Source organism: Catharus ustulatus, chromosome 20 (assembly GCF_009819885.2).
Source record: "Catharus ustulatus isolate bCatUst1 chromosome 20, bCatUst1.pri.v2, whole genome shotgun sequence".
Classification (NCBI taxonomy): Eukaryota; Metazoa; Chordata; class Aves; order Passeriformes; family Turdidae; genus Catharus; species Catharus ustulatus.
Window position 1 is genome coordinate 9,739,102 of NC_046240.1, and position 26,704 is coordinate 9,765,805.

General features: G+C 45.7%; 2 protein-coding genes across 4 annotated transcripts in view; both read right to left on the reverse strand.

Moving 5' to 3' along the window:
• Window positions 1–17,248, reverse strand: part of LOC117005148 (ATP-binding cassette sub-family A member 9-like) — a 31,206-nt gene extending 13,958 nt beyond the window's left edge. Inside the window, exons 1-18 of the mRNA XM_033076488.2 lie at window positions 17,130–17,248; window positions 13,604–13,716; window positions 12,555–12,765; window positions 12,179–12,340; window positions 11,553–11,653; window positions 10,769–10,992; window positions 9,809–9,947; window positions 9,187–9,372; window positions 8,287–8,419; window positions 7,539–7,704; window positions 5,993–6,051; window positions 4,943–5,053; window positions 4,364–4,539; window positions 3,942–4,061; window positions 3,223–3,361; window positions 2,147–2,237; window positions 1,421–1,560; window positions 798–917 (exon numbers count right to left, since the gene is read on the reverse strand). Coding sequence (XP_032932379.1) covers window positions 798–917; window positions 1,421–1,560; window positions 2,147–2,237; window positions 3,223–3,361; window positions 3,942–4,061; window positions 4,364–4,539; window positions 4,943–5,053; window positions 5,993–6,051; window positions 7,539–7,704; window positions 8,287–8,419; window positions 9,187–9,372; window positions 9,809–9,947; window positions 10,769–10,992; window positions 11,553–11,653; window positions 12,179–12,340; window positions 12,555–12,765; window positions 13,604–13,716; window positions 17,130–17,148 — 2,410 coding nt within the window. The 5' untranslated portion in view covers window positions 17,149–17,248. The remainder of the gene's footprint in view (window positions 1–797; window positions 918–1,420; window positions 1,561–2,146; window positions 2,238–3,222; window positions 3,362–3,941; window positions 4,062–4,363; window positions 4,540–4,942; window positions 5,054–5,992; window positions 6,052–7,538; window positions 7,705–8,286; window positions 8,420–9,186; window positions 9,373–9,808; window positions 9,948–10,768; window positions 10,993–11,552; window positions 11,654–12,178; window positions 12,341–12,554; window positions 12,766–13,603; window positions 13,717–17,129) is intronic.
• Window positions 17,249–22,519: 5,271 nt separating this feature from the next.
• The window catches only part of ABCA5 (ATP binding cassette subfamily A member 5), a 39,158-nt gene continuing 34,973 nt past the window's right edge, over window positions 22,520–26,704 (reverse strand). For all 3 annotated transcript variants that reach the window (XM_033076490.1, XM_033076489.1, XM_033076491.1), the window contains 7 exons: window positions 26,372–26,447; window positions 26,201–26,295; window positions 25,099–25,218; window positions 24,792–24,941; window positions 23,900–23,979; window positions 23,654–23,709; window positions 22,520–22,860 (listed from right to left, as the gene is read on the reverse strand). In XM_033076490.1, coding sequence (XP_032932381.1) covers window positions 22,753–22,860; window positions 23,654–23,709; window positions 23,900–23,979; window positions 24,792–24,941; window positions 25,099–25,218; window positions 26,201–26,295; window positions 26,372–26,447 — 685 coding nt within the window. In that variant the 3' untranslated portion in view covers window positions 22,520–22,752. The remainder of the gene's footprint in view (window positions 22,861–23,653; window positions 23,710–23,899; window positions 23,980–24,791; window positions 24,942–25,098; window positions 25,219–26,200; window positions 26,296–26,371; window positions 26,448–26,704) is intronic.

The window sequence follows — 26,704 nt, forward strand, 5'->3', positions numbered from 1 at the left end:
ATGGGATGGAATGCAATGGGATGGGATGATTTGAATACTTTTTGTTTGTTTTGCTTTTTCTTCTTTTATTTTTTTAATTTGGTTTGGTTTGGGGTTTTTTTGAGAGAAAAGTAAGAAGGGCAGAGAAAACGGGCAATAATTCATCCAGAACAGAATTTATATTGAATAGAATTTATATTCTTGATTCTTATTACTTACATTATTATTGAACAGAATTTATATTCTACTTATATGGATATATAATAGACATAGATAGATATATAGATATAAATATACTAAATAAATAAATAAATAAATAAATAAAAATATATATACATATTAATATATTTATATACATATATATTCATATATAAATATATAAATATATGAATATATATTTTGATATTTCATCTTTATATCTTTATATCTTTATATCTTTATATATTTATATTTAATTGAATTTATATTATATTTATGTACACCAGAATTCAGACTGGCTCGTGTGGAAACACATCCAAGGTCTTTCCTGGCCTTGGGAAGTGCCTTCTGCAAACTTTATCCCTTCCCACCTCCTGCTCTGGTAAATACCCTTCAAGGTAAATGCCCTTCCAACAAGAGCCTTAATTCTTATGCTTGAAAGCTTTTGGGAAGCCAAGATGGAATCATTTGGGCTTCTCCAAGATGATATTCCTCACTGAAGGCAGGTGGGATCACTCTATGCCCATCAATATTCACATTCAGCAGAAATTTATTAGGTATCCAATTAAAACTCTTGTTTAAATGGAACTTTAGGGATACCAAGGGAGTCAATGCTTTACCTTGGGGATCGATGGCTTCCTCCCCCTGCAGCTTCAGGAAAACATCTTCCAGGGTCGTCCTGTTCACCTCATAGTGCACAACCCCCTGCAGGACGCTGCTCTCCAGGTGTTTGAACAGATCTGCACGGGAGAAAGCACCAGGCTGAGCCCAGGCACCCCAAACTCAGCCAGCAACATCAGATATTCCAGCACTCACACCATCAATCCCCATCACCTAAAAGTCATCACAAATTCATTGTGCTTTTTAGAGGTAACTAGTGGGAAATTCCGTGGTTTTCATGGACCATCCCAAAAGCAGAAGAATCAATACAAAGGATTTAGGAGGATTTGCAAGAGTGCAGCAGGCTGACCTCACTCTGCTCCTTCTGAGCTCAGCAGACATTTTAATAACAAATTAAGAGGAGTAAAACCAGTGGGTTTTAGTTTGTAGATTAGCTGGATTTTCTTTTTTTCATCCTCATTATTAATATTAGCATGTGCACTGTAGGCTTTCTGTAAAACTGGTATTTATGCAGCTTCCTAATACCACACATTATGGACCAAGGAATGTAATCATTCCCTTCACAGCAACCCTGATTTCTGTTTTTCCCTTTAAAACCCTGGCACAGGGACAGGTTTCTTACCTGGGAAGCTGTCAGAGTTTTCCAGAGGCAGCCTAAAACAGAGCTCATCCCTCTTCTGTGCCTCGAGCACAGCATCAGGGATGTACTGTCTGACCACAGATGACACACGTTCTGGGTCACACAGGTCATTTATGTGCATCCTGTTAAAGAAAAAACAAAACAAAAAAAAAATTAAAACATTTTTACAGTGTTAAATTTAAAAAAAAAAAAAAGTGTGCATCATCTGGTTGGAGTACAGAGCCAGTGGGGATTCTTCCATAGGGAAACCTCCAAAACTGGGCAGAATTCCAGTGGGAATTTTTACAGCCATCTGCACTGCCCTTGGTTTTGCCATGCATGCCTAAAATGGTTGAGATTAAGAATTATGATCCTGGACAATGCTGCTAAACCAAGAACTCAGGAATCAAACTCCTAAGAGAAACAACTTTGCATCAAAGCCCTCGTGGGTCACTCTGGCACCACAGATCTCCTCACTCTGTCTCCTTCCAGCTGAAAGGAGGTTGCAAAGTCATTTTAGCTCTGTGCTTTCAGGGTTGGGTTCCAAAGAAAGGCAGCTTGGTGTCCAAAGCAGGGAAATTTTGGCAGCCTTAAAGGTCTTCTAAAATGAATTGTGATTTCTGTGACTGTCTATATAAACTCTACAAAAACACAGACTCTACAAGAAAACTCTCATGAGAATGAGAAGCTTTTCACAAAAAGAATCACCACCAAACCCAAAGGTTTTACCTTAAGTGATAGCCAATCCCCCACTTTCTCTTCAAGTAGAGAGATGAGCCAACACTCTGCAATCTCCCACAGGAGAGGAAAGCTTTCCGATCTAAGGAGGAGGAAGGAATAAAAAGGATTAGGGGGATTTACAATGCTGACCTCACTCTGCTCCTTCTGAACTCAGCAGACATTTTAGTAATAAATTGAGAGGAGTAAAACCAAGCCAGCCTTGAAGGCCTTTTTTTAAAATAAAAAAAAAATTAAACCAATGCTTTTCTCCTCAACATCATGGTTAATTATTTTAGTTCTGCATTTTTGTGGGCTCATGGAGAATTTCCCACTCAGCACAGAAATAATACAGAAACGGGAACAGTGGCAAGTGAAATCCAGGAAAATGAACCAAGTTTTACTGACATAGAGACAAATCCAGATAATCTGCAAGTGCATTATCCTGAAGAAGACTATTTTGTCCTGGAGAGGAGCACGAGCAAAGCCTTGGAGGGACTCTGTGACTTTCTTTTTGGTCCCTGGTGGTATTTACCAGGACCACAGAGTGCTAATATCATTTAGCAGTCTCTCAGAAAGCTCACATTTAGCCAGCAGAGAAAGACCTGAGGCCTTGCTTGTGTTCCACAAGAACCTTTATCTCATGGGAAGGGTGGTCAAGCAGGATTCTCTCAGAACAAAGGGCAGACAGTCATATTTATAAGTTCAAGGGGGGATTGAAACTACAACCAATAAAAGTTTATACGAAGAACAGCATCCAATCCAAGTGAGAAGTTCTAAAGCTGAACTGACCAATTACACAGACTAATTTCTAACCAATTATCTTCCAAGGTGTTAGGAGAATGACCAAATTCTTAAGGAATTTGGCTCAACCTTGGTATCTAGGATACCTTATCTATTATAGCAAGTTCCAGGGGAAGATGGCTTTGGGGGAATTGTCTCATCCACGGGACTCAGATCATTTTAGGCTTGCCCAGCTCAGACAAAATATGCCCAGCGAGCACCAACCATGCCACAGCAGGAGCCACACGTGGGCTGTGCCCTGGAAACCCGTGTTTTTCACCCCCAAGGTGCCAGTCTGGGCTCACCAGCCTGAGCATCAGCCTCCTCCATGGACTGGGTGGCGAAGAGCGTGACGCGCCCGGCGCGGCGCTCCCGCAGCGCGCTCCAGATGTGGTGCCTGGAGCAGGGATCCAGCCCTGCTGTGGGCTCGTCCAGGAGCAAAACCTGCAAAGGACAGCGAGGTCAGAGCTCCCCACGCCCCAGCTGTGCTCGTGTGGCTCAGCTCCACGTGAAACATTCATCTTAGAGAAATTAGGGTTTTAGTTAAAAGTTAGAAGAAACTGGGCTTGAAATAGTTATCTAAAACTTAAATAATTGATTGCCACTGCTTTTTGCTATTGCTTTGCTTTGCTTGTCCTCATCAACACCCAAGAAGAAGACAGGAGCTGCTGCAGCAACATCAGCTTTACAGGAGTAGCTTCTGCTTCTATTTGGGACTTTATACCAAAACTTAGCATGGAATTTAATGTCTGTGACTTTGCTTTTGAGACTGATGCGCTTCTGTAATAAACAGCCTTTCAGCAACCATTAGCTGCTGTGCTCATTTAGGAGATAACCTGACACGAAGTTTGGTGCCTGGGAGCAGGGGAGGTCTGAACCTCACAGCTCTGACTGAGCCAGACTCAAGTCAATTAGCAGCCTGGAATGGCAGGGGAAAAGCACAACAGTTCTGTGCCAAGCCAAAATGCAAAGCTGTGTCCCAAAACAATTCATGTTGTGTGTGCGTAAACACGACTGGTCCTACCTGGGGGTTCCCCAAAATTGCAATTCCAAGAGACAGTTTTCGTTTTTGTCCCCCACTCAGGGCATCAGCACAAACATCCTGAGAGTCACTGAGGTCCAGCATGACCAGAACTTTCTGCACCTTGGGAACACACCAAGACAGGAGTCACATTTCCACACTGGAATTCCTGAATGGCTGCAAACATTGCAACTTCAGGATGGCAAACTTACCTACTCTTAATGGCTTTGCTTGGAGATAAATAAGACAAATGTGGGTTTTAATTCATGACTTGAGGATAAGAAAGAATTGCAAAACCACTTTGCCCACTAAATTAGGGTTGTTCTCATTTTCACAGAACAAGATGAAACATCTTTTATAAATAAAACACAAAGTGCCCAATATGTCATAAAAGAGAAGTCAGTGGTTGAGAAGCACATACCAACCTCCTCATCTACTTCCTTCCACTGAATCCCCTTGATGTGAGCAAAAATTCTCAGGTTTTCCTTCACCGTTAAGGCTTCAAAATGCAAATTAACTTGGGGGCAAATCCCAACCTTTTGCTGCATTCCCTCCATATTCCACATTTCAGAAGCACTGTAGTTGTAGATCATTGCAGAACCTGCACAGGGGGGGTGAATGAAAAATTTTACATTAATTCCAGCACCATGGATGATCCTCAAGTGTTACGTAAAAAATTCAAAAAACAAAAGAAACAAAATAACTGGTATTTTGAAATACTTTTCAAAAATATTTCAGAGCACCAAAACCCTCCCTTAGAAATAAAAACATATTTATTGTGTGCAGCTCATGGAAAGCACCAGGTGATGCAGGTGGACAAATGACCATGGTGCACACATGAGGGATCCATCATCCCTGGAGCTGGTGTTGAAGGAGAAATCTGCACTGACAACAACCCAGCACGAATGACTGAGGGAAAACCTGGAGGTTTTTTCATATTTCGCCCTTGCACTTGAAAAAACCAACCAGCTCCTCCCCTTCAGCTCCCAGACCCATCATCTCACCTGCTGAAGGCTTGGAAAACCCACTGAGCACATTTAACAGAGCAGTTTTCCCAGACCCACTGTGACCCAGCAGTGCAGTGACCTGGCCTTCATATATATCCAAGGACAAACCTGGAATAAAAACAGGACAACAGTTGGATGGAAGGGTGTGAGAAGTGGGTTTGGACCTGTAGCTGTTGCCACAGGTGACAGAAGTGACATTTCTGAGCTGAGAGGCAAAACCAGATCCAAAAGCACAGTTTGGTTCTCCAGGAGTTAGGTCTAAGCTTAGTAAGGAACCATATCTTGATTGAATTGGGGGAATAAATGTATTATCTTAAATATTTAAAGAATTTTGACTTCAGATTTCTACAAGGTTCATAACATTTTGTTTTAGTGAGGCTCAAGAAGAGTCCTCAGCAAGAGGCACAGCTTTTCCAACATGTGAGATTTCAAGATTTATTTCAAAGCAGCCAGACTTTGCTATCTCATTGTCTTTTTACAAAATACTTTGTCTTCCTGTTTGTTGTTCAGGTTGTGTTTGTTTGGTTTTTTCCACTCAATGCAGACCTTCGAGGCCATATTGATATTTTTGTATTTTAAATTTTTGATATTTTCACTTGGAGTTCTTGTTAAACAGAGGCATTTCACAAATACCCCATGACTTTACTATGACTGTGTCAAATATTTGCATTGACAAATGCTTGGAGAACACAGCTCAGGCAGGGACAGCAGATTTGGCCATAAAATCCCAAGTTTGCCCAAAATAGTTTACATTTTGAAAAGGAGGTTTGAAAGGGGATTTCTAGAGTGGTTCATCACTGCAAAAACACAGCTTTTAAGGAGACTTCTCTGTTGTAAAAAATAATAAACAGTGATTTTCCTGGAGGGAACAGGGAGATAACGACCTGGTAGATATTTGCCAGAAATTTACCCCAGCAGAAATAACCATTGCACAATATGATTTAACAGGCCCAGAGGCAGAATTCAGTACACCCAGTACATTTCAAAACACTTTGGGTTCTTCTCTGGTGAAAAAAGGAATAGAAGAATCACAAAGCCTCTCCTTACCCTTTAAAGCTTCGGTGCTCTGGTTGTTCTTCTTGTATATTTTTTTAATATTGTTTAATCTAAAGAAAAATAAGCAAGTAATTACATATTGAATCACAATTTGGGGCTGTTTCCTCTGCCTCAAATTAATATTTGAAAACTTTTGGGGGAATATTTCCCAACCTCCTCCTCAAACCGATCCTGCAGAAGGAACCACTTGTAATTAATTTCTGGCGGATTAGGTGCTGTATTTTACTAAAAGCTGTTTAAAATGTTTCAAAGATAAACTCGAGGAAGATTTAGTGAGTGAAGGAGGAGGCTCTAAGGAATAACATGTGGATATTTAATTAAGAGTGATGACCTAGCTGTTATTTTGGCAGATTTCTGTTTGGTTTCTGGTAATGAAGGCAGCACCAGATGAGCCCTGCAAGGATGGACAGCGCAGCACACTCTGTGTCAGTGCCTGCCTCTGGTAGTTCTTTGCTACCAGAACATGAAAATACTGATATATTAATCAGTGAGCTCTCTGAGCAGCCCACACAGCCTGCAGAGAGAGACCAGGGTCCTGCAGGACGATTCCACAAAATATTTATTTATTTGTGAAGGAAGAATCCCGTTAGACAAAGGGAGACAGTCATATTTATAGGTTTGGAAAGGATCCAAATTATAACCAATAGAAAGTTATATAGAAAAACAGCATCCAATCTAAGTCAAAGTTCTAAAGGTAAACTAACCAATTACCAAAGCTAATTTCTAACCAATTATCTTCCAAAGTGATAAGAGAGGGTCTGAATTCCTTAAGCATTCGTCATTCTTGGTAACCAGGATCTATTCACAGCACATTCCATGATCCTGGTGTGGAGAATTGTGGAGATATGTATCATCCACAACTCTGTGCTTGTAGATGATGGGGAAGGGAAACACAGGGCAGGGAGTTGCAGGATGCCCCACACCCAATAAATGCTCAAACTACAACATTGAACACCCCCTGCCTTTGACACATTTTCATTACAGTAATTTCACGATTACAAGCCACACCTGATTATAAGCCTGATAAGGATGTGATAAAAGGTTTCTGTTCTATCACCATCTGCTGAGGGTGGGGGCAGTGATCCTTATCTCTGTGGGAGATATTCTGCTAATGGGCCATCCAGGGTTTGCAGTTTGTTTCTTTGTAGTGCTGTATTTCTATTTTAATTTTCCTAGTAAAGAACTGTTATTCCTAATTCCCATACCTTTGCCTGAAAGCCCCTTGATTTCAAAATTATAATAATTTGGAGGGAGGGGGTTTACATTCTCCATTTCAAAGAGAAGCTCCTGCCTTTCTCAGCAGACACCTGTCCTCCAAACTAAAACAGCAACTTTTCCTTCTTTGTCCATATATAAGCCGCACCTGATTATAAGCTGCACTTTGGGTTTGGACCAAAATTTTAGTCAAAATGGTGCGGTTTATAATCATGAAATGACTGTAATCTTATCCTCACACTCCCAGGGCAGCGTGGCCGTGCTCTCAGAGCCCCACAGCCCGTGCAGAGCTGTGCTGTTCACGCCTCAAGGAGCTCCTTACCTGATGGCCTCCTTGCCGTGGAAGGCTGGCGGCAGGGGCTCGGTGTCACAGCCCAGGACGGGGTCGTGGCTGCTCCCAGCTCTCGCCCCCACGCCCCCTGTGCTGCCCCCCAGCCAGTATGATGCTCTCAGGAAGAAGGCAGCAGGATGTGGGACCCCGTACTTGCCTGAATCAGAGGCAGAGAAAGCAAAATATCAACCCCAAAACCTCCATCTGTCAACTCCGATAAACGCCCAACCACCTCCTCCCCAGTGAACTCCCAGCAGAGTGAAAGAATTGATAAACTCTGCAATTTAAATTGTCCATATCTGTAAATTCAGGCTTTTACAGCCACACTTACAACCTCTTTGGTTCCAAAAATCCCCATGTTGGGTGTCAATAATTATTTGTTTTGGTTTAGGGTAAATTTGGGAGGAAATTTTTGAATGTTTTTTTTTTTTAAGGAAAAAGATTTAGATAGGTTTTTGGGTTTTTTTTTTTTAACTGATTTGGGGAAATATTTTTTTGGAGAGAAGTGGAAAAAAATTGTTTATTTAATTGGCAAAGTACTTTTTAGTACAAAAATTGTCCAAATCAAGTCCTACAGCACCCTTCCAACCCCAGTGGTCAGGTTGGAACAGGATCTCAGTGCCTCACTGCAGTTTTCTCTCCTCTCACCACCCCTTTGGCAACTTTCTCCCTACATAGCAGGGAATTATAGAAGAAAAAGCAATGAAGTTTACATTTTTCCCCTCACATTTTCACTCACCAGGGAAAACCTTATCAAAGTAGATGGCCAGCAGGAAATACAAGACACTGTCAAAGCTCAGGATGAGGTACAGGTTACAAAAAGGGTACTGCTCTGAGGTAAATGCTTCTCCATATTTTTCTAGTTTTATCATCTAGGGGAGGGAAAAAAAAAAAAAAGCATAATTCAGATGCAGCATTTCCTTCAGGCAGAAATACTCTGTGCCAGCTACTGCTGTGTCATCACAGCCATTGTGACTAAAAACCCAATTCACAATGTTGTTTCTAGGGAGGCAAAGGGTTAATTCTGACCACAAGCACCAGAAATGCCTCAGTAAGCTGAATTTCAAACCATGCAGAAGTTACAGGGGGATGCACGTGCTGCTCGTGAGCACTTCCAGCCCTCCCAGTTCCTGCACGTCCCCATCCCACTGCTCATCTCACAGAGATTTAAATTTATTGCAGGAAAATTCCCGATGCAGTTGAGTGCCCAACCATCTTTGCCATGATTGAGCACTTGGAGCCAAGTTTTTTTTTTTTTTTTAATAAAGGTTTTTTTAAAAGGTTTTTTTAAAGCAAAGACTGGGTTGTTCTGGTGATGCAAATTGTGGATTTTGCTGTTCTGTAGCAGAATTTTGGGGGTTGAGTTTTTGTACTGAACTGGTTTATTAAGGATAGATGCAAATTGTGGATTTTGCTGCTCTCTGGCAGAATTTGGGGGCTGAGCTGTTGTGCTGCACTGTTTTCTTTATGGACAGATGCAAATCATGGATTTTGCTGTTCCGTGGCAGAATTTTGGGGGTTGAGTTTTTGTGCTGCACTGGTTTCTTTATTGACAGAGGCAAATCATGGATTTTGCTGCCCTGTGGCAGAATTTTGGGGGTTGAGTTTCTGTGCTGCACTGGTTTCTTTATGAACATACCTTTGCAAGGCCAGCTGTGAAGGCAAAAGGGCTGAAAATGTTTAGAGTCCATTCCAAACCCCGAGGCAGAATTTCCAACAATGTCAGAAAGCCCAGCGCCCCAAAGAGGATGTGAAGGAGAAATCCCACAAAACTGGAAATATTTGGCTGCTTTAGCAACGAGCTGAGCAGGAAAGTGAAGTGAATCTGCAGCAGAGAAAACCAGTAGTTAGCCGGATGCATTTCTGATGCAATTAAAAAAAAACAAAACAAAAAAAAACCCCCAACATAAAAATAGGAGCAAAATTCGAGACCCAGCTGGGTTTCAGTTGTTCCCTCCAGATGCACAAGGCTTTGTTTGGCAGACAGCTCTGAGATTTAGGGCAGGTTTATAAGGACAGACAAATCACTCCCAGCCTCATTCAGCACCTCTCTTTACTCTAATTTTGAGTTAGAATCTCCCAAAATGTAATGGGAGTGGTATAAAAGCCCACAAATAATAACAATAAATGGCAGCAGAGTATTTTTGTTTCTTTCTCATATGACACCAGCCCTAAAAAACTCTGCAGTCTTTCAGATATTACAACTAGAATTGAAAAAAAATAAAAAGGTGCATCAAAGAAGAAAACAAAAGCAGACTTACAGATGCCATGCCGTAAAAGAAATAAAAAAAATACATTTCCAAAAATCTGTTGTGACTTAAAACTTCACTCAGGGTGAGCCAGGTGAGCAGGCTGGCTGTGATGGAGATGTACACAGCGTACAGCAAACTCCAGGATAACCTACAAAGGAAGGCACAGTTATTTCTGTCCCTGAGCACGACAGCACTCACCATGACACAGCCAATATGGGACACAGTGGTTTGAATTCAAATATTTTGTATTTTTTATCCATTTAATTTCCAGACTGGACAAGGACAAATATCAGAGAGTCACAGGAAGGGTCAGGTTGGAAAGAACACAGAGGATAGATGAGTTTGAACAAAAAGATTCATCCAAAGCACAAAGGACACAAATGTGCCCAGGTGGGTCTGGAATATCTGCAGTGAGGGACACTCCTCACCCTCTCTGGGCAGCCTGCTCAGTGCTTGGCCACTGCTCAGGGAAAAAGTTCTTCCACAAATTCAGGTTTTGCACTGCAGGTGCAGTGATGGCAGAGCAGAGAATCTGCAGGCAGGACCTTTCATCCCTGTGCTTTTCCTTTTGTGAAATATTCATGCCCAGGTGGATTAGGAATTCTGTTTGGATAGACCCTGTGTCCTTCTGCTTCAGCATTTAGGGGTTTCTCCAGGATTTGTTGTTTCTTTGCTTTTTTCTGTGTGTTCCACCCATTTTTGGAGCCCTTCACAGTCAGAGCCCTGCACACACCCCTGCTCCACCAGGAGGGCTCCTCCTCTTTTTTGGGAGGGAGAACAGCAAAAAAACAAGGACAAAAATCCTGTCTCAGAGCAGCAGGCTTGGAAACAGAGTTCCCCCAGCAAAGAGAACCCCAGAATGGTTTGGGCACCTCAAAGATCCCCTAATTCCACCCCTCGCAGCAGAGCAGGCTGCTCCATACACTTGATAAAACAATTTTTGATTACAATTTAATTCCTGAGACATACCAGAAGGCAATATCCTGCAGACCCATTGCTCTCATCAATATCTTCAGCCTCTTCTTCTCCTTGAGAACTTTCACTGATAGAAAGTGCATGTATGGGCAGTAGCTCAGTATGGCACAGATAACAAACCAAAGGTAATCCAGTTTATACAGAGGTCTCATCACGGTTTTTAGCTGAACTCCAGTGAGTGACTTCATTTCTTTCCACACAGAGTGGTTGGTTTCCATCTAAAGGAAATAAATCAGTCAGTCATTCCATGTTTGCAATGAAATGGCCAACATCAGAACAAACAGGGTTACAGTCATAACATTGTTAGTTTGTCAATAATAAGGTCATGTTTGTCAATAATAAGGTCATGTTCATAAGCAAATAACCAGTATTTAATATCTCTTTGTATTGGATTGTAATAAACACTATTAAATCCTTAATTCACTGCCTCAAACCATGAGAATGATCTGCCATTATTTTAAATTTTGAATTACACTATGTGTTTAAGAAGTTGATGACCACAGAAAATCAGAGCATCACAGAATCCCAGAATGGTTTGGGTTGGAAGGGACCTTAGAGATCCCCTTATCCCACCCCCTACCATAGGCAGGAACTTCTCCCACTATCCCAGGTTGCTCCAAGCCCTGTTCAACTTGGCCTTGGGCACTTTTAGGGATGCAAAATGAGCTGGCTTGGTAGTTTTCTTGGTGTTTGGGGTTTTTTTCCCCCTCTATTTTTGGTTTAATCAGTTTGGGGTTTAATTTTACACAACAACAAATTCCACCATGGCCACACTTACTTCTATGACTGCTGCATCAATGCTGGACTGCACTGAGAGGAAGCCCCCGTACCAGTAGAGAGGAACTTTGCAGTGCTTTGATGAAAAATCCCAGCAGGTTTCTGTTGGGGAAACAAATTTTTTGAAAAGAATTAATCAATATTAATTTATACATTTCCATATACATGTGCATATAAATACATGTGGGGTTGAAAATGAGTTTTACCTTAGTGTGAGGAAATCAAGATTGGGGATTACTGAGGCTTTTATTTTTATAATGTGTGAAATCTCTGGCCAGGGACATTAATGCACACACAATTCTCATTTTCCAGGCATGATTTGATGTGTTAAGGTACAAAAAGGAAAGGGGCAAAAAGGCACTGGATGATCTTTGAGCTCCCTTCCACCCCAGACCATTCTGGGATTCTCTGACTCTCTGACTGTGGATGACATTTGTGTTCTTACAACTTTTTTCTCTGATATTTTTTTCCTTTTACAGACACAAACTCTCAAATTTTAACTCATGTTTTTCTTGAGCCATTTGGCACGTGCAGCCTCCATCCCTTTGGGGTGGCACAGCAGCACAGAATTGCAGCTAAATAATTTTTAATGGAAAATCAAAGCCTGGATTTAATTTATTTCATTACCAATGTGCTCAAAGCCTTCATGTGGAAACACTGCTCTGCCCACTTGGAATCTGAGAGTGTAGGAGAAGTCATCCTTAAAAACAACACCAATGGTTTCCTCCTCATCGTAAATTCCCTTCTCTTCCATTTTTGCCTCGTTTTCCATCTCTTCTAATATTACACCTGTTAGAATAGATAAATAATATTAATTAGAAACAAATAAATAAATAAAACCAGCGCAGCTGTAACTCTGATTATTCAGACAACAATAAAAATGGGCATCCCCACTGTTTATTCCCCCAAAATTAACGTGGGGCAGATGCTCTGTCCCTCCCTCCCATGAGGATGGGTAAGATCCACTCAAAGCACTGCAGGAACAGGGATTTAAGAGTTTTACCCCTCAGTGGAGAGCTGGAAGCCACTTTTGCCATGATCCTCCTGGTGCTGCTGGTTGCAGGGGTGTACATGAGCCTCACCCCCGAGGCGTTGAAGGGTTGGTCCCCCAGGCTCCCCAGGAATTTGTAGGGGAACTCCTGGGTGGGGTAGAACAGGACCAGCCCTGCAGACTCACGCAGGATGTAGAGGAAAAGCAGAGATGCTGCCCATTCCTGGGGGAAAAAGGAAATTCAGAGGTGAGGGACAGCCAGGGAGTTGTGGTGTGGGGATGATGCTGTAGGATTCAGTTTTTATGTTTTACAGATCAGTGCTGCTGTGGTGTGGAACTCTAACGCCCATAGCCTGTCCTGTTTTATTCAGACACAATTGCTCTGCAGGCTGGGAATCAAGGATCACTGCCTCAGAGATGGAAACAGTGATTGGGGGGAAAACTTGGAGTAAATGACTTCATTACCTGAGTCTGTAATTGGAGGATTAACCCCTGATATGTAACTCATAACAGTGTGAAAAACTCATGGCCATTGCCCACCCTGGTGTAGCCTCAAAGGTTGACTGGCCAAGCCCCTCAATAAATCCCCAGATTTATTCTCCCAATCTTGTCTATCCTCTGTTTTAGCAGCCACTCCAAGGCATCAGGGAGGCTCCTCCAGGACCTTTCTAACCCAGCTCTGACCCCACTGCCCAGTCCAGCCTCCCCCAGTGCAAGAGGCAGAGCTGCTCCACAGGTGTGGTGGGTTTGGAATCCCAGCAAGCTCTCAGATGCAAAACATGTTTTCTTAGTCCCAGAGCCAGCAAGGTCTGTGGATAATTTGACACTGGAGCCATGAATTGGACATTGTGTTCCTCTGGACAGGGCAGGATCAACAAGCAAAAGCGAGCAGCCAGCTTTGTCACGAGGCAGATTTGTAGTGTCACAGGAGGAAGGAACTGCTGACATTTCCCAGGGAACCACAGCTGAGCCTTCTCACATCCCCTCACACAAAAACAGTGCAATGTGAAAATACTTTGTAGTAGAAATCCTCATTTCCCTTTGGAAGATCTGGCACTTGCCTGAAAACTTTTTGTCCTCAGCCTCCACACCAGAAGAATATTTTTCCACAGGAGAGCACAGGTTTGCTGAAATATTTGTGAGGCTTTCTTGGATACCCCCTGCATTTTTCCAGCTAAGATGAGAAAGAAAATGATATAATTTAGAACAAAACAGGTCGCTGGGAGTTAAATACCACTTCAGAGGAAGCCAAAAACATGCCAAAGGGGGAGAACTTGTCTCAGGTTCAAAGGAAATGGACCAAGATCATGCAAGGGAACAGAGAGTTGGGCTGGACTCTGGGCTGCCTCTTCTACGTGCACAGATTCATCCTTCCTCACCCAGACTCACCCAGAATCATCCTTCCTCATCCTCCTCATCAGACTCATCCTTCCTCATGCAGATTTATCCTTCCTCATAGAGACTCATCCTTCCTCACCCAGACTCAACCAGACTCATCCAGATTTATCCTTCTTTATCCAGGTTCATCCTTCCTCATCCAGACTCATCCTTCCTCATCTTCCTCACCCAGACTCATCCTTCCTCATCTTCCTCATCCAGGTTCATCCTTCCTCATACATACTCATCCTTCCTCATCCTGCTCATCCATGTTCATCCTTCCTCATCCAGATTTATCCTTCCTCATCCAGATTCATCCTTCCTCATCTTCCTCATCCAGACTCATCCTCCTCATCCATGTTCATCCTTCCTCATCCAGACTCATCCTTCCTCATCCTCCTCATCCATGTTTATCCATCCTCATGCAGATTTGTCCTTCCTCATCTTCCTCACCCAGACTCATCCAGACTCATCCTTCCTCATCCAGATTTATCCTTCCTCATCCATGTTCATCCTTCCTCATCCAAATTTATGCCTTCCTCCCCACATTCATCCTTCCTTTCCCAGGTTCATCCTTCCTCAACCAGGTTCATCCCTCCTTATCCACACTCATCCTTCCTCATCTTCCTCACCCATATTCATCCATCCTCATCCAGACTCATCCTTCCTCATCCAGACTCATCCTTCCTCATCCACATTCATCCTTCCTCATTTTCCTCACCTGGATTTATCCTTCCTTCCCCATGTTCATCCTTCCTCACCCAGACTCATCCAGACTCATCCTTCCTCATCCACATTCATCCTTCTTCATCTTCCTCACCCGGATTTATCCTTCCTCCCCCAGGTTCATCCTTCCTCATCCCCAGGAGGTTTTGTGGCTGGACACCCCGCTCACTTTCCACGTTTCTCTACAGAAAGTGAATTCCTGTCTGGCCTCAGGCACGTGTTTTGCTGGCAAACCACTGCTCACGTGCTCTGGGTTCTGCACCAGACCCTGAATCACGTTACAAACACTGAGAGATGCTGACAATAACCTAAAATAGAGGCTGCCACTGCCTGCCTTCACCAGGCTGGTAAGAGACCAGTTTGTTCTGTTTGCACCCAAATATTAAGGAACTTGAAAGCAGTTAGGGCAGGGCAGGATTAGAACACCCCTGTGCTCATTAATACCTTCCCAAATACTAGCAGGGACTGTTTCTTTGGGATATTTACTTCAGCTCCAGAGTTAATCCCGTGGCCAAGCAGCAAGAACAGGAGCAAGTTCTGCTGTGGGTTTTACCCCCTTCCCAGGGGAGCAGAGCAGGGAACCTCCCAGCTTGTTTTTGTGCTTTAATCCTTTCAAGTGGCTGAAACCCAAAATCAGAGCAGCCTCAGAGTGCTCATTCCCCTTGGACAGCAATTCCTGATCTCACAGCTTGGGCAGCTGGAGTTAATAAAGGCTTCCCCTGCTCTGTTCCCTTCACTGATTGTTTTTTGGAAGAATTAAATATTTGTTTACTGCTGGGGATCCAGGATCCCAGTTCACCTTCTGTGCTATCACAGGGCTTGTCTTATTTTATCTGATCTCTTTGTGCTCTGCTGTCCTCCCACACTTCCTCCCTGCACTGAAGGTTCAAGGTAAATAGGAAGGGATTTCTAGGAAGTGTCACTTTATAAAATTTTTTCTTTTCTCAGGTGTGGATTTCAGGCATGAACTGAAAGCTGCAGCTCAGCCCAGGATGTTTGGGCAGTGAACAGAGTGTGGTGACATTTGGATAACAAGGAAAAACATCATGGTCTTTAAAAGATGCACAGAATCTCTATAGTCACAATTTTAAATGGAGCAAGTCTAAAACCTTTTATAAAATTTTAACTAAGTTTCTACCAGTTTTGATTTACTTTTTGCCTGTGGAGCAAGGAGCAAATGTCACTGGGAGCCAAATATGGAGCCAGGAATTCAAACAAGTGATGCTGCCTACAAAGGCTGTGGAACTTAAATTTCAGTCAGATACTAATAAATATTAGCTGTTATTAACTTAAATTAGGTATCTAATTAATCTATTACATTATGATTATTGAAAAAATAAAACATATAACCAAGAGAGAATCCTCTGTGAGACCTGAGGCTCAAAACTTCAGATGCAGAATGCAAAAAACACATCAGGAACTGGAGGCAATGATGTTAGGGAAACTTTAATCCAGTTAAGAGCATCCCTTATAAAGCTGGATGTCCCCAGGGGCTCATTAATTGCATCCAAACTCCAGGAACTCACTGCCAAGGTGTTGCAATAACTTTTCCTGGACCCTGTGTGCAGCTCTGCTCTACCAAAAGTTGTCCCAGGAATTCTATCCCATATAATCCCTTTATTTACTGTGCTGGGGAATCCCTCTTTGGCACCTCTTCAGGCTGTTTTCCTCTATAAATTTAACTTGTTGAGGTCTGTTTGAAGATGTTCTGCTCATTGTAGGGGGGTTGGACTGAGTGCCTTTTAAAGGTCCCTTCCAACCCAAATTACTTCTGCAGTTTATGATTTTAGTTCCCAAAATCAAGGTTCTGGCAGGAGCCTCAGTGCTGGGATCAAAGGGAGAAATCCAGGCTGCATCCATCCATTCCCAGAGGATCCCTGGCTGTCCCAGAGCCAAGGATTCATCCCTGCACGTGGGGAGTGCAGAGGTGTTTTTCCCATCCCCTCCTGTTGCCACTTGTTGCAGTTTTTGTGTTTGCATCTGGTCAGTCCCAGGCAGATTTGCACTGACTGCAGCACACACAAACTGGAACAGGTTGGTTTTTCCTGCTCTCAGTTTGAAAATAGCAACTCTAAGCCTGCCCTTATTTAAAGCTCAACACTTCAGCTCATACAGGGAACTGAAATTTGGGGGGTTTGGATTTTTAAATGCCTTTAGTGACAGCAAGGAGAGCAAAGGGAGGGATCATCATCCAGTGCTCAACCTGCAGCTCTTCACCTGGGGAGAACCAAAACACACACACACCCAGAAAAGCTGAATATTTTTGCTCCTTTTCCTCTAAAATATTTTGTTGTGAGCTTATAGCCCACCAGAAAACAGAGCTGGAAGGTGCAACTTTAATGCATTCAGCATCAAAAAGCATTAATTAGGAAAAACCTCATGAAAACTCAACCCCTGCATGAAACTGCCCCAGGGAGAATTTTTCCATCTTCACTTCTCAATTAATTTTCCCTTGAAAAAAAAGAGGAATATGTGAGTCCTTACCTGGTGGTGTGCTTTCCATGGGGACCAGGTCCCCTCAGCTCTGATGTCCTGGGGCTCCTGGTCCCTTTTCAGCCCCAGGGAGGCTCAGCCTGGTGGCCCAGCCCGGTGGCCATGCCCCTCTCCAGCCTGACGTCACCCGGGCAAACCCTCCCAAAATTTCTGGAGCGATGACCCAAGGTTGGAACAGCACCTACAACCAGCTGGCCCCGAGCCTGGGGGTGTTTACACCTCGCTTTGGAGGCTTTACCCAGCTCCTGCAGATGTTCCCAGCCAGCAGCACAGCTGGGCTGGCCTGGGGTGGGTGAACCTTGGCTCCTGAGAGGTGGCAATGCCACCTTGTCCCTGTCCCAGCTTCTCCAGAGGGAAAACTCTGCTGCCTTGTCCCCACTGTGCCCAGAGCCTGACTCAGCAAATGCTCCTTCCTCTGCTGAGACAAATCCTGCATCCCAGCACCGAGGGGATTTTAGTTCTTCTTTCTCCTTTCCCCTTTGTTTTGAGCAGTTTTTTTCCCCCCCGTAATTTCCACTCCTTTTAATTGCTTTTCCAGCAGCTGCAGCACAGCTGGGAGCAGGATGGAGCCTGTTCAAAAACACAACATCCTTCAGTGGATCTGCACTCCAAACAGGGAGGTGAGGAAATCAGACAGGGCAGGGAATCCAAACGAGCTGGCCATGGCGTAATTCAACGTTTCGATGAATTTTTCTGTCCCGGAACTTGCACAGCTCGAGGATTGTGCATCCGATTTGCAGAGCTGCCTCAAACCACAAGGGCTGGCTGCTTGTTGTTTAACAAAAGGCCAGGCTCTGCTGCAGCTGCTGATTTACTCATTTTCAAGGCATGAGCTCATTTAGGAGAGTAACAGAAGTTTTCCAGCATCCCTTTGGGTTGGGCAACAGGGGAGCAATGGGGGAGGCTCCCATCTGAGCTGCACTTCACTAAAACCTGAATTTTCTGACCAAAACCTGTGCCTCAGTGTGGGAGCAGCCTGCCCTGCCTGCACAGCATCTGCAGAAAAGGGTTTTCAACAGAAAAATGCTCCAAGCACTCCTTGGGGTGCCCATCCTGGACCCCAAGGCTCAAAGCTTCTCTGAGCAGTAGCAGGAGAGCACAGAGCATCTCAAAAATCAGTGATTAAATCCCCACAGGGTTTCTGAGAAGGGGACTCAGGACCAGATTTTGTGTCTGCCAGGGGGAGGAGAGGGGCTGGGAAGGGATCCAGACCCTTCCAGGGAGGGATGTGCCAGGCAAAGGAAAAAGGAGCAGCGAGAGCTCTGGGAAAACCTTATCAAAGAGAAATTCAGCATGTCAAATCAGGGACTTTCTGGACATCTCTTAAAAGGAGCATTATAAGGGAATGAATTCATTTTACAGCTTAAAAAAAAAAAAAAACAAAAAAAGGAAAATCATGGCACACTGCCCTTCTACACCATCAGAAACAAATGAGTGTGAACTGCTGGGAACTGTCCCCAAGCTCAGATTTAACTTCTTTGGGGTTATTTCCTCTGCACTGAGGGGCTCAGGGAGCACAAACCCCTTTTATTTTGCTGCACCCATGAGGCTGGAGGTGACCAGCTCCTCCTCTTCCTCAGCAGGGTTTGTGCAGTGCCCTCCATCCCTGCAGAGCTCATTTCATGTCCCACCTTCCCCCAAACCTCCCCCAGCGAATTCACCTTGGGCACAGCTCCAAACGTAAAAATCATTTATATTTTATTTCCTGGAGTTAATTTTGCAGTGGTTGGAGGTGACTGAGGCCTGCAGATGGTAAATGTGCCATGCCAGGAGCACACAGCTGCCGTGGGGTCACTGCTGGTCCGAGCTGGGCTGGATGAACCCGGCTGGGAAACGCGGCAGGACCGTGGGCGGTCGGACCTGAGTGTTGCAACACTGCAGAATTCCCCCAAATTCACTTTAAAATATTACAGTAATTTCACAATTATAAGCTGCACATTACAGTACAGAGTGTGATAAAAGGTATCTGTTCTATCACCATCTGTTGAGGGTGGAGGCAGTGATCCTTATCTCAACGGCAGATATTCTGCTAATGGGCCATCCACTGAAACCAGGCAGGGCATTGTTCTTTATCTTTTCACAACCCATCCTTCCTCCAGCCAGTCATTTTCTGCTCATGGCCATTGAGTCCCACTGTGGCACTGATAAAATTACTGCATCCCATTGGGAGTTGCTCCAGCCAGGGGGAAGAGCCCAACATTTCTTACCAAGATAAAAACAGAGGTTTTGGGACACTAAGGGAGCCCCTTTCTCCACTGGACTCCAGAGGAAAACTGGATTTCTCCACATCCCCACTGGAGCTCCGGAGGGAAACTGCACCTTGTACAGGAGCACTGCTCCAGCTGAGCCACATCTGTCACTGCAGGAGGATGCAGCCACCATGGAATGGGACTGCTGCCAACACCCTGCCTGACGGGTGTCAGGTTGTACTCTGACTGTGTCAGGGTTTGGGGTTTGTTCTTTGTAGTGCTGTATTTCTATTTTAATTTCCCTAGTAAAGAACTGTTATTCCTAATTCCCATATCTTTGCCTGAGAGCCTCTTGATTTCAAAATTATAATAATTTGGAGGGAGGGGGTTTACATTCTCCATTTCAAAGAGAAGCTCCTGCCTTTCTCAGCAGACACCTGTCCTCCAAACTAAAACAGCAACTTTTCCTTCTTTGTCCATATATAAGCCACACCTGATTATAAGTTGCAGTTTGGGTTGGACCAAAATTTTAGTCAAAATGGTGCAGTTTATAATCATGAAATTACTGTAAATACTGCAGCCTGAGAGCCCTGGCCATGCCTAGAGCCAGAGCCCCCCACGCTCTGCCTGAGCCCTGAAACTCTGGTGCACCCCAAAATCAGCCCAGGCTTTGAAATTCATCCCCATTTCCAGCACAGCAAAACACTCAGAAAGCCAAGAGTTTAACAACCCAATCCATCTTTATTTTGGGAGTACTTCCTGCTGGGAAAGGAAAATCCTCACCTTTCCAAGTACAGCCAAGTGCTGGAAGAAAGGCAGGAGTGTAAAATGAACTGCACATGGTCCAGCAGCAGCATCACAAAGGTGTCCCCTTCAGGCCTGACACCTCCTGCTGCCAGAGCTCTGCAATAAATCCAATTCCTAAACAGAGACACTCTCCAACAAGGACTTTCCTTGGGAACATGAACAAAACCAGACACGTTGAACTCTCCATAGAAAACAACACCACGGAGTGAAGGTGTTTCCCAAGCTTTGGGCTGCTCACAGCAACCCTGCAAGGCAGCTCCAGCACCTGGGAATGGTGACCCAAACCTGCTGGATTTACCCCAAATCCCCCCAAATCCAGTTTATCTCTGGGAGCACAGGCTGGGTGTGTGCTGGATGGGATTGGGAATGTCACTGATAACAGCTGAACAAAGGGGCTTCCAATCCCAGCAGTAAAGCTCTGCTTTAATTTTGCCTTTTTTTCCCCTATTCTGGTAATTACAGATATCTTAGGACACTTTGAAGCATTTCTGATATGAGGACAGTGATGTTTTGGGGTGGAATTTTAACGTGTGATGTCACCAGGCCAAAAGGATCCCACCCAAACTGGGAATTAATTTTATGAGCTAAATGCTTTGTCCTTTCTGTAGCTGCACAAAAAGCAGTGCCAGCACCCACTGGGCTCCTCCAAGACAAACAACAGCACCAAACTGAGCTAATGCAAAGTTTTCACATCTGAAACGTGAGGAAATATGGAAATATCTGAAACAGACAGCACAGAACTATTTTACAATTAACTCCAAGTGAAAGAATAAATTCAAGGCAGACAGCAAGGCTCCTCACAGGTCACACTAATTCCCTAAATCCATGTGACAAGAATGTGCTGGACTGATGGGTGGGTGACACTTGGCTGAAACACCATTGGCAAAAAGAGACCCAAGAAATGTGGGATTGGGAAAAATGCACCCAACTTGTACACACCTGCATGGGAGAGTGCCAAGAGAATTCTGAGTCCCAAACTGCTCCAAATAAAAGCTCAGAGCTCCCAGGCAGCAGCAGGGCTGGGGCTAAATGAATAAAACACCTGAATTTGGTTTGTTTTTTATTTTTGTTTTGTTTTCTGACAGGGAAATTGAGCTTCAGTTTGCTTTAATCCTGAACTTTTAATCCCTCATTTCCAGGGCTGTGGTTCCCTGGGGGGGTAAATGGGATGTTCAGGGCTTTCTGTAGAGCCTGGGCTCAAATTTTAACTACAGACCCAAAGCTGTGCATTTCTATGCAATCTATGGGTACAAAAAAGGAACTAAAACCCTGCATAAGGGGTTCACATCCCTAAATAAGAAATGAACAGAACACACTGAACACACTGATAAACCATTATCAGACAGAGCACACACATTATTGCCTGATAATTACAAACAGCTGGGACACACAATGCCAACTTTACCCATTTTTTGAGTTTTCTCAAGAAAACCAAAGGCATTTTCTAACTTTAAAGTGGAGACACATAAATGGCATGACTTATGAAGCCAAACACATCTCTGTATCTGTTCATTGCAGAGCAAAATGAACTGGGAGCAATCTTTAATTTCCCCTTAGAAAACTAAAAATGTGATGATAGCTTTGTGTAGAAAAAAAAACCAAACAAAAAAAGTAATATATTTTCAACATACATCTGTCATATCTCAGGCTAAAGGACCACAAATTCTACTCTTGTAGTGCTTCTGTGCAAACCAAAGGCACCTTTCTGATGGATGAGGCTGTGAACTGGGACCGTTTTATTTGGGCTTTTACAAAGGGAGGTGACAAACTGCCAGGCTGGGCCCTGTGTCACTGACTGCAACCACAACAACGAGGGGCTGGGAAACGCTGGAGCTCATGAATGCACTGGCAAGGAAAATGCAAACATCTCCAAAGCTGTGTGTGAGAGCAGCTGGCAGCACACAGTCACACCCAGGGAAAGAATGAGGCTGCTCTGAGTGCAGACAGCAGCACATCCCTGCCCACCCTGCAGCCACACAGCCCTGGCTTTGTCCCTGCAAGCAGGCAGGGGGAGGGACCCTCACATCCTCAGTGTGCCCCCTGTGCCCCCAGAGCTGCAGGGGAGGGGACAGTGAGTGGGATGTGCAAGGGAACATTTCCAGCCTGCTGGGATGTGCTGAGCTCGTGGGGGTGTTCAGACCCTCCTTGCAGCAGCACAGGCACTCTGCAGTGGTTTTCCCCTCTCTTCTAAGCAGGTGCATCTCCAAAGCAGAAGCAGGGAAGGCTCAGCTGGTGCAGGGGCAGGGGTGGGTGTGCAGTGCCCACCCAAGGGCACACCAGCCCAGAGGGGTAGGACGCTCCAGCAGAGCTGGCTCTGCTCACACACAGCATTTTCCAAAATACAGCCCAACCTCTGGCTCAGCAGAGGCAGGGAAAGGCAGGTGGGAGCTCCTGCAGCAGCCACCAGCACCAGGACACTGCTGTGGCTGTGCCCCCTGCCCAAAACCAGGAGCAGTGAGGGGAGCAGGGGTTGGGCTCAGCAGTGGGATGCTCACAGCTCCTGTGGTGCTCTTCCCAAGGCCAGGATGGTGGGGCACGCTCAGGGCTTCCAAACCCAGCTGTCCTTGCCCACCCAGCTCCAGGAGCAGAGGGAGGATTGGTGCTGGAGCACGAGGAGCTCAGAAAATGACTCGGTCCTCCTGCGTCCTCTCCCACCACAGGCTGCTGTTCAGGGTGCCAAAGCTGCTGTCCTCCTCCTCCTGCTCTTTAGCCAGCTCCACAAACACCTGCAGAACGTGGAAGAGACCCCATGCTCCTTGTAGCAACTTCCTTGGTCACAGACACAACTCATGCTAAAATCCTGATGAGTACTCAGTGTGTTGCTTCATCTCTGAGTAAAGTATTTTTAGTATTTTGAGGTTTTTCTCCTTACTCCTTCCCTCCCACCTCTTTTCTTCAAGAGCACAATGAAAAGGAAGTTCAGCACTGAAGGACATTAATTGTCAGCAACAATTAATCCACAATAAGCAATTACCAGTCTCAGCTTCACCCTCCTTCCAGCTACAAGCAGCAATTGCCTGTTCTTGGAATAAATCAGAGCAGCTTTTCCACTAATACCACACATTTGCTTTCTTCCAGTCACTGCAGTTGGCATCTTATTTTTAGAGGGGAAGACAGGAATAAAGAGGAGCTGGAGAGCTGGCAGATGTGATTCACTTTGCAAAAAGAGAATTTGGTTTCCCAAAACTGCCCCCACAGGCATCAGCAAAGCAGCCCCAGCAGCCTGAGAGCAGAGCCTGGGGGCTGAGCTGCCTGCACAGGGCTCCATCCTGGGCTCATGGAATGTTCTGGGCTGGAAGGGAGCTTAAAGCTGATCCCATCCCACACCTCCCACTGCCCCAGGTGCTCCCAGCCCCATCCACCCCATCCCTGGACACTGCCAGGGATCCAGGGGCAGCCACAGCTGCTCTGGAATTCCATCCATCCCTCCCTTTCACATTCCTTCCAACCTCCCATCCATCCCTGCCTCTGACACCTGCACCTGGCAGGGTTACACTCACAAAACAGAGCTGAACACACCTGCTCCAGTGTTGCTTGAGAGAAGCTGTAATCCTCGATGTTGAAGGCGTGTTTTACTGGGGAAACAATCAGTGAGAGCAGATTTAGGGACACTTCACTTACTGCTGATTTCACAAGACACATCAATAAAAGAAAATTCAATTAAATAAACTTTGAACAGGAATGGAGGAGTGACATCACATGGCAGAAGTGTCAGTCATGGGGGACAGAAGGATTTGTGTGTGATGTATTCAAGTGCTCCATTACCTTCTTCCAGCTTGGAAAAAGAATGTGAAAGCGACTGTACATCTTCTTTAGGAATTTTATATGCCAAGATAGAAGCAAAACTGGAACAAAGAAGCAAAACAAATTTAGCTTCAAGCAAAATCACTCAAAGTAAAAATATTAATACCCCATGGAATGGATTTGAACTCTTTTTCTGAAGGTTAATGCAGGCAGTTTGACTGGCACAATCACAGGAGGGGGGGAATGATGCAGGTCCAGGTGCATCAGCTGAAACCCCCTGAGACTGCTGCAGGTTCATGCTCTTCCACTTGGGTTCAATCATTTCTGTTCTGCTCACTCATGGCAGATCTGCCTCCTGCAGCTCCCAGAGCCCTGAGGTTTTGGATTTCAGCTGAGCTGGGAGGTCCCAGCACACCCTGGAGTTTGCAGAGGGACAGGGAGCTCCCCTCCCTCCCATGTCCCAGGGTGAGAAGGGTCCCCCAGGACCCCTCAGGGACCCCACTCCTCTGGGTGCCCTTTTGGAGTCTCTGCACCACTGAGCCAAACCCTCCATCCAAACAGAGCTGCAGGAACAGCAGCCAGCCCACCCTCACTGTGAGACCCCCAGAGAGCTCAGGCACTCCCAGGTAAGGGCAGTGAGTCAGAGGCTGGGATTTCAGCCCTTTCCTGGGGCCCTGACCCAGGAGGAAGCTGTCAGGCAGCAGCTATGCAGAAATCCAGTTTTGCTTCCTCCGTGCCAAACATCTGCGCGGGCTCCCGGCCCCCGCCCTGGCAGCCTGGGCTCTGCTGCCTTCCTGTTTTTTCATTCTTCACTTTTTTTAAGCTGTGTGTAAATATTTACACTCCTTCCCCAGTGCCAAGGAGCTGCTGAAATCAGAGGGGTTTATTAACATGGGTCTGTGGCAAACCTCACCTTTCCTGGCGGTTGGCGTTGGGGAAGATGTGCAAAATCTGGCTCTGCAGATACTCCACCTGCTGCACATCTGCTGCTTCCCTTAATTTCATCTCCAAGAAGTATCCTCTGCCAAACTTGCTCTTCAGGTGTTGGACAGTACCTATGCACCTACAGATAGCAGACAGAAAACACAAGAACAGCTCAAACAGATTCTTTTTTGCTGGCAAGGATTCATTTTGCTCCACATTTAAGGTCCCAAATTGATGTGTATTTTCAGAGAGTTCCACCCCAGGTGCCCCCTGCTCCAGGGGGGATCTGGGGGTACCTGAGCTGCCCTGACACCAGGATGGCCACACGGTCACAGACAGCATCTGCCTCCTCCATGTAGTGCGTGGTGAGGATCGCTGCTCTCTCCTTGTTCTTGAAGGCTGCTCGGATGGCTCTCCTGCAAAACACAGCCCAAAGCAGCCCTGAGCAGGGCCACGGGGCAGGGAACAGCAAATCCTGCCCTGCTGGGGAGGGAGGGCTCTGATGGACCCTCTGCTGATGGATTAATGCTGCTCCCACAGCAGCAATTAATACATTTCCTAAAGACAGCTCACATCTGTATTCCTTCTGTTAATTTAAGGATTTCTTTCAACTTTCAAGCCTGTAATTCCCAAGTTGCTCTGGACACAGCTGCACTGCACCTGGCATGCAGGTTGGGCTGATTCTCCTTTCCTTGTGGGACCCCACCTGCAGTCCTGTGTCCAGCTCTGGGCTCCCAGCACAGGAGGAGCTGCTGGAGCGAGTCCAGAGGGGGCCATGGAGATGTTCCAAGAGCTGGAGCACTCTGCTGTGGGTACAGGCTGAGTGTTGGGGGTGTTCAGGCTGAAGAGAAGAGAGCTCAGGGCCCTTTTCAATGCCTAAAGGGGCTCCAGGAGAGCTGCAGAGGGACTGGGGACAAGGGATGGAGGGACAGGACACAGGGAATGGCTTCACTGCCAGGGGGTAGGGATGGGTGGGATATGAAGCAGAAATTTTTCTGCTTTAGTGGAAGCTATCCCTGCCCACAGCAGGGGGGTGAAGTGGATGATCTTTATGGTCCCTTCCAACACACTGTGTGGGGCTGTCCTGTCAGCAGGGATAACTCAGCCCCTAAGCTGTCCCTGGGGTCAGCAGGGATATCCCAGCCCCCAGACTGTCCCTGTGTCTGCAGGATATCCCAGCCCAGACTGTCCCTGTGTCTGCAGGGATAACTCAGCCCCCAGGCTGTCCCTGTGTCTGCAGGGATATCCCAGCCCCCAGACTCTCCCTGTGTCTGCAGGATATCCCAGCCCAGACCCTCCCTGTGTCTGCAGGATATCCCAGCCCCCAGCCCAGCCCCTCCCTGTGCCAGCAGGATTATCCCAGCCCCAGCTGACCCTGCAGCCCTGGCCAGCACTCACCACATGTGCTGCTTGGCTTTGGGGTCCATGCCAGTGGAGGGCTCGTCCAGCAGCGTCACCCGTGGGTTGCCCAGCATGCTGAGGGCAAAGCAGAGCTGGGGGGAGGCAGAGCTGGGGGTGAGGGCAGGCAGGGTGCTGGGACCCCCAGAGTGACCCCAGAGCCCCCCATACCTTGCGTTTCAGCCCCATTCCCAGCTTCTTGGTGGTTTTCTGCAGGTGGTCCTTCAGATCCAGGACGCTGGCGATGCTGGGGAGGGAAGGGGCAGCTGGGGAGGCTGGCAGGGGGATGGTTTGGCTTCCCCCTCACCAGAGAATGCAGAACAGCTCCTTTTGGAGAGCTCAGCTACAAATATTTGGGTATCAAGTATAAAAAAAGCAGAGCAAAAAGCAGAATTGGAGCTTCCATTCAAAACCTGCTGTCCCGGAGGAGCCTTGGTGACAACACAGAAACAGCAGTGCCCATCCTTGCAGCTTCTACAAAGGTCACTGTTTGTACTTCAGGAG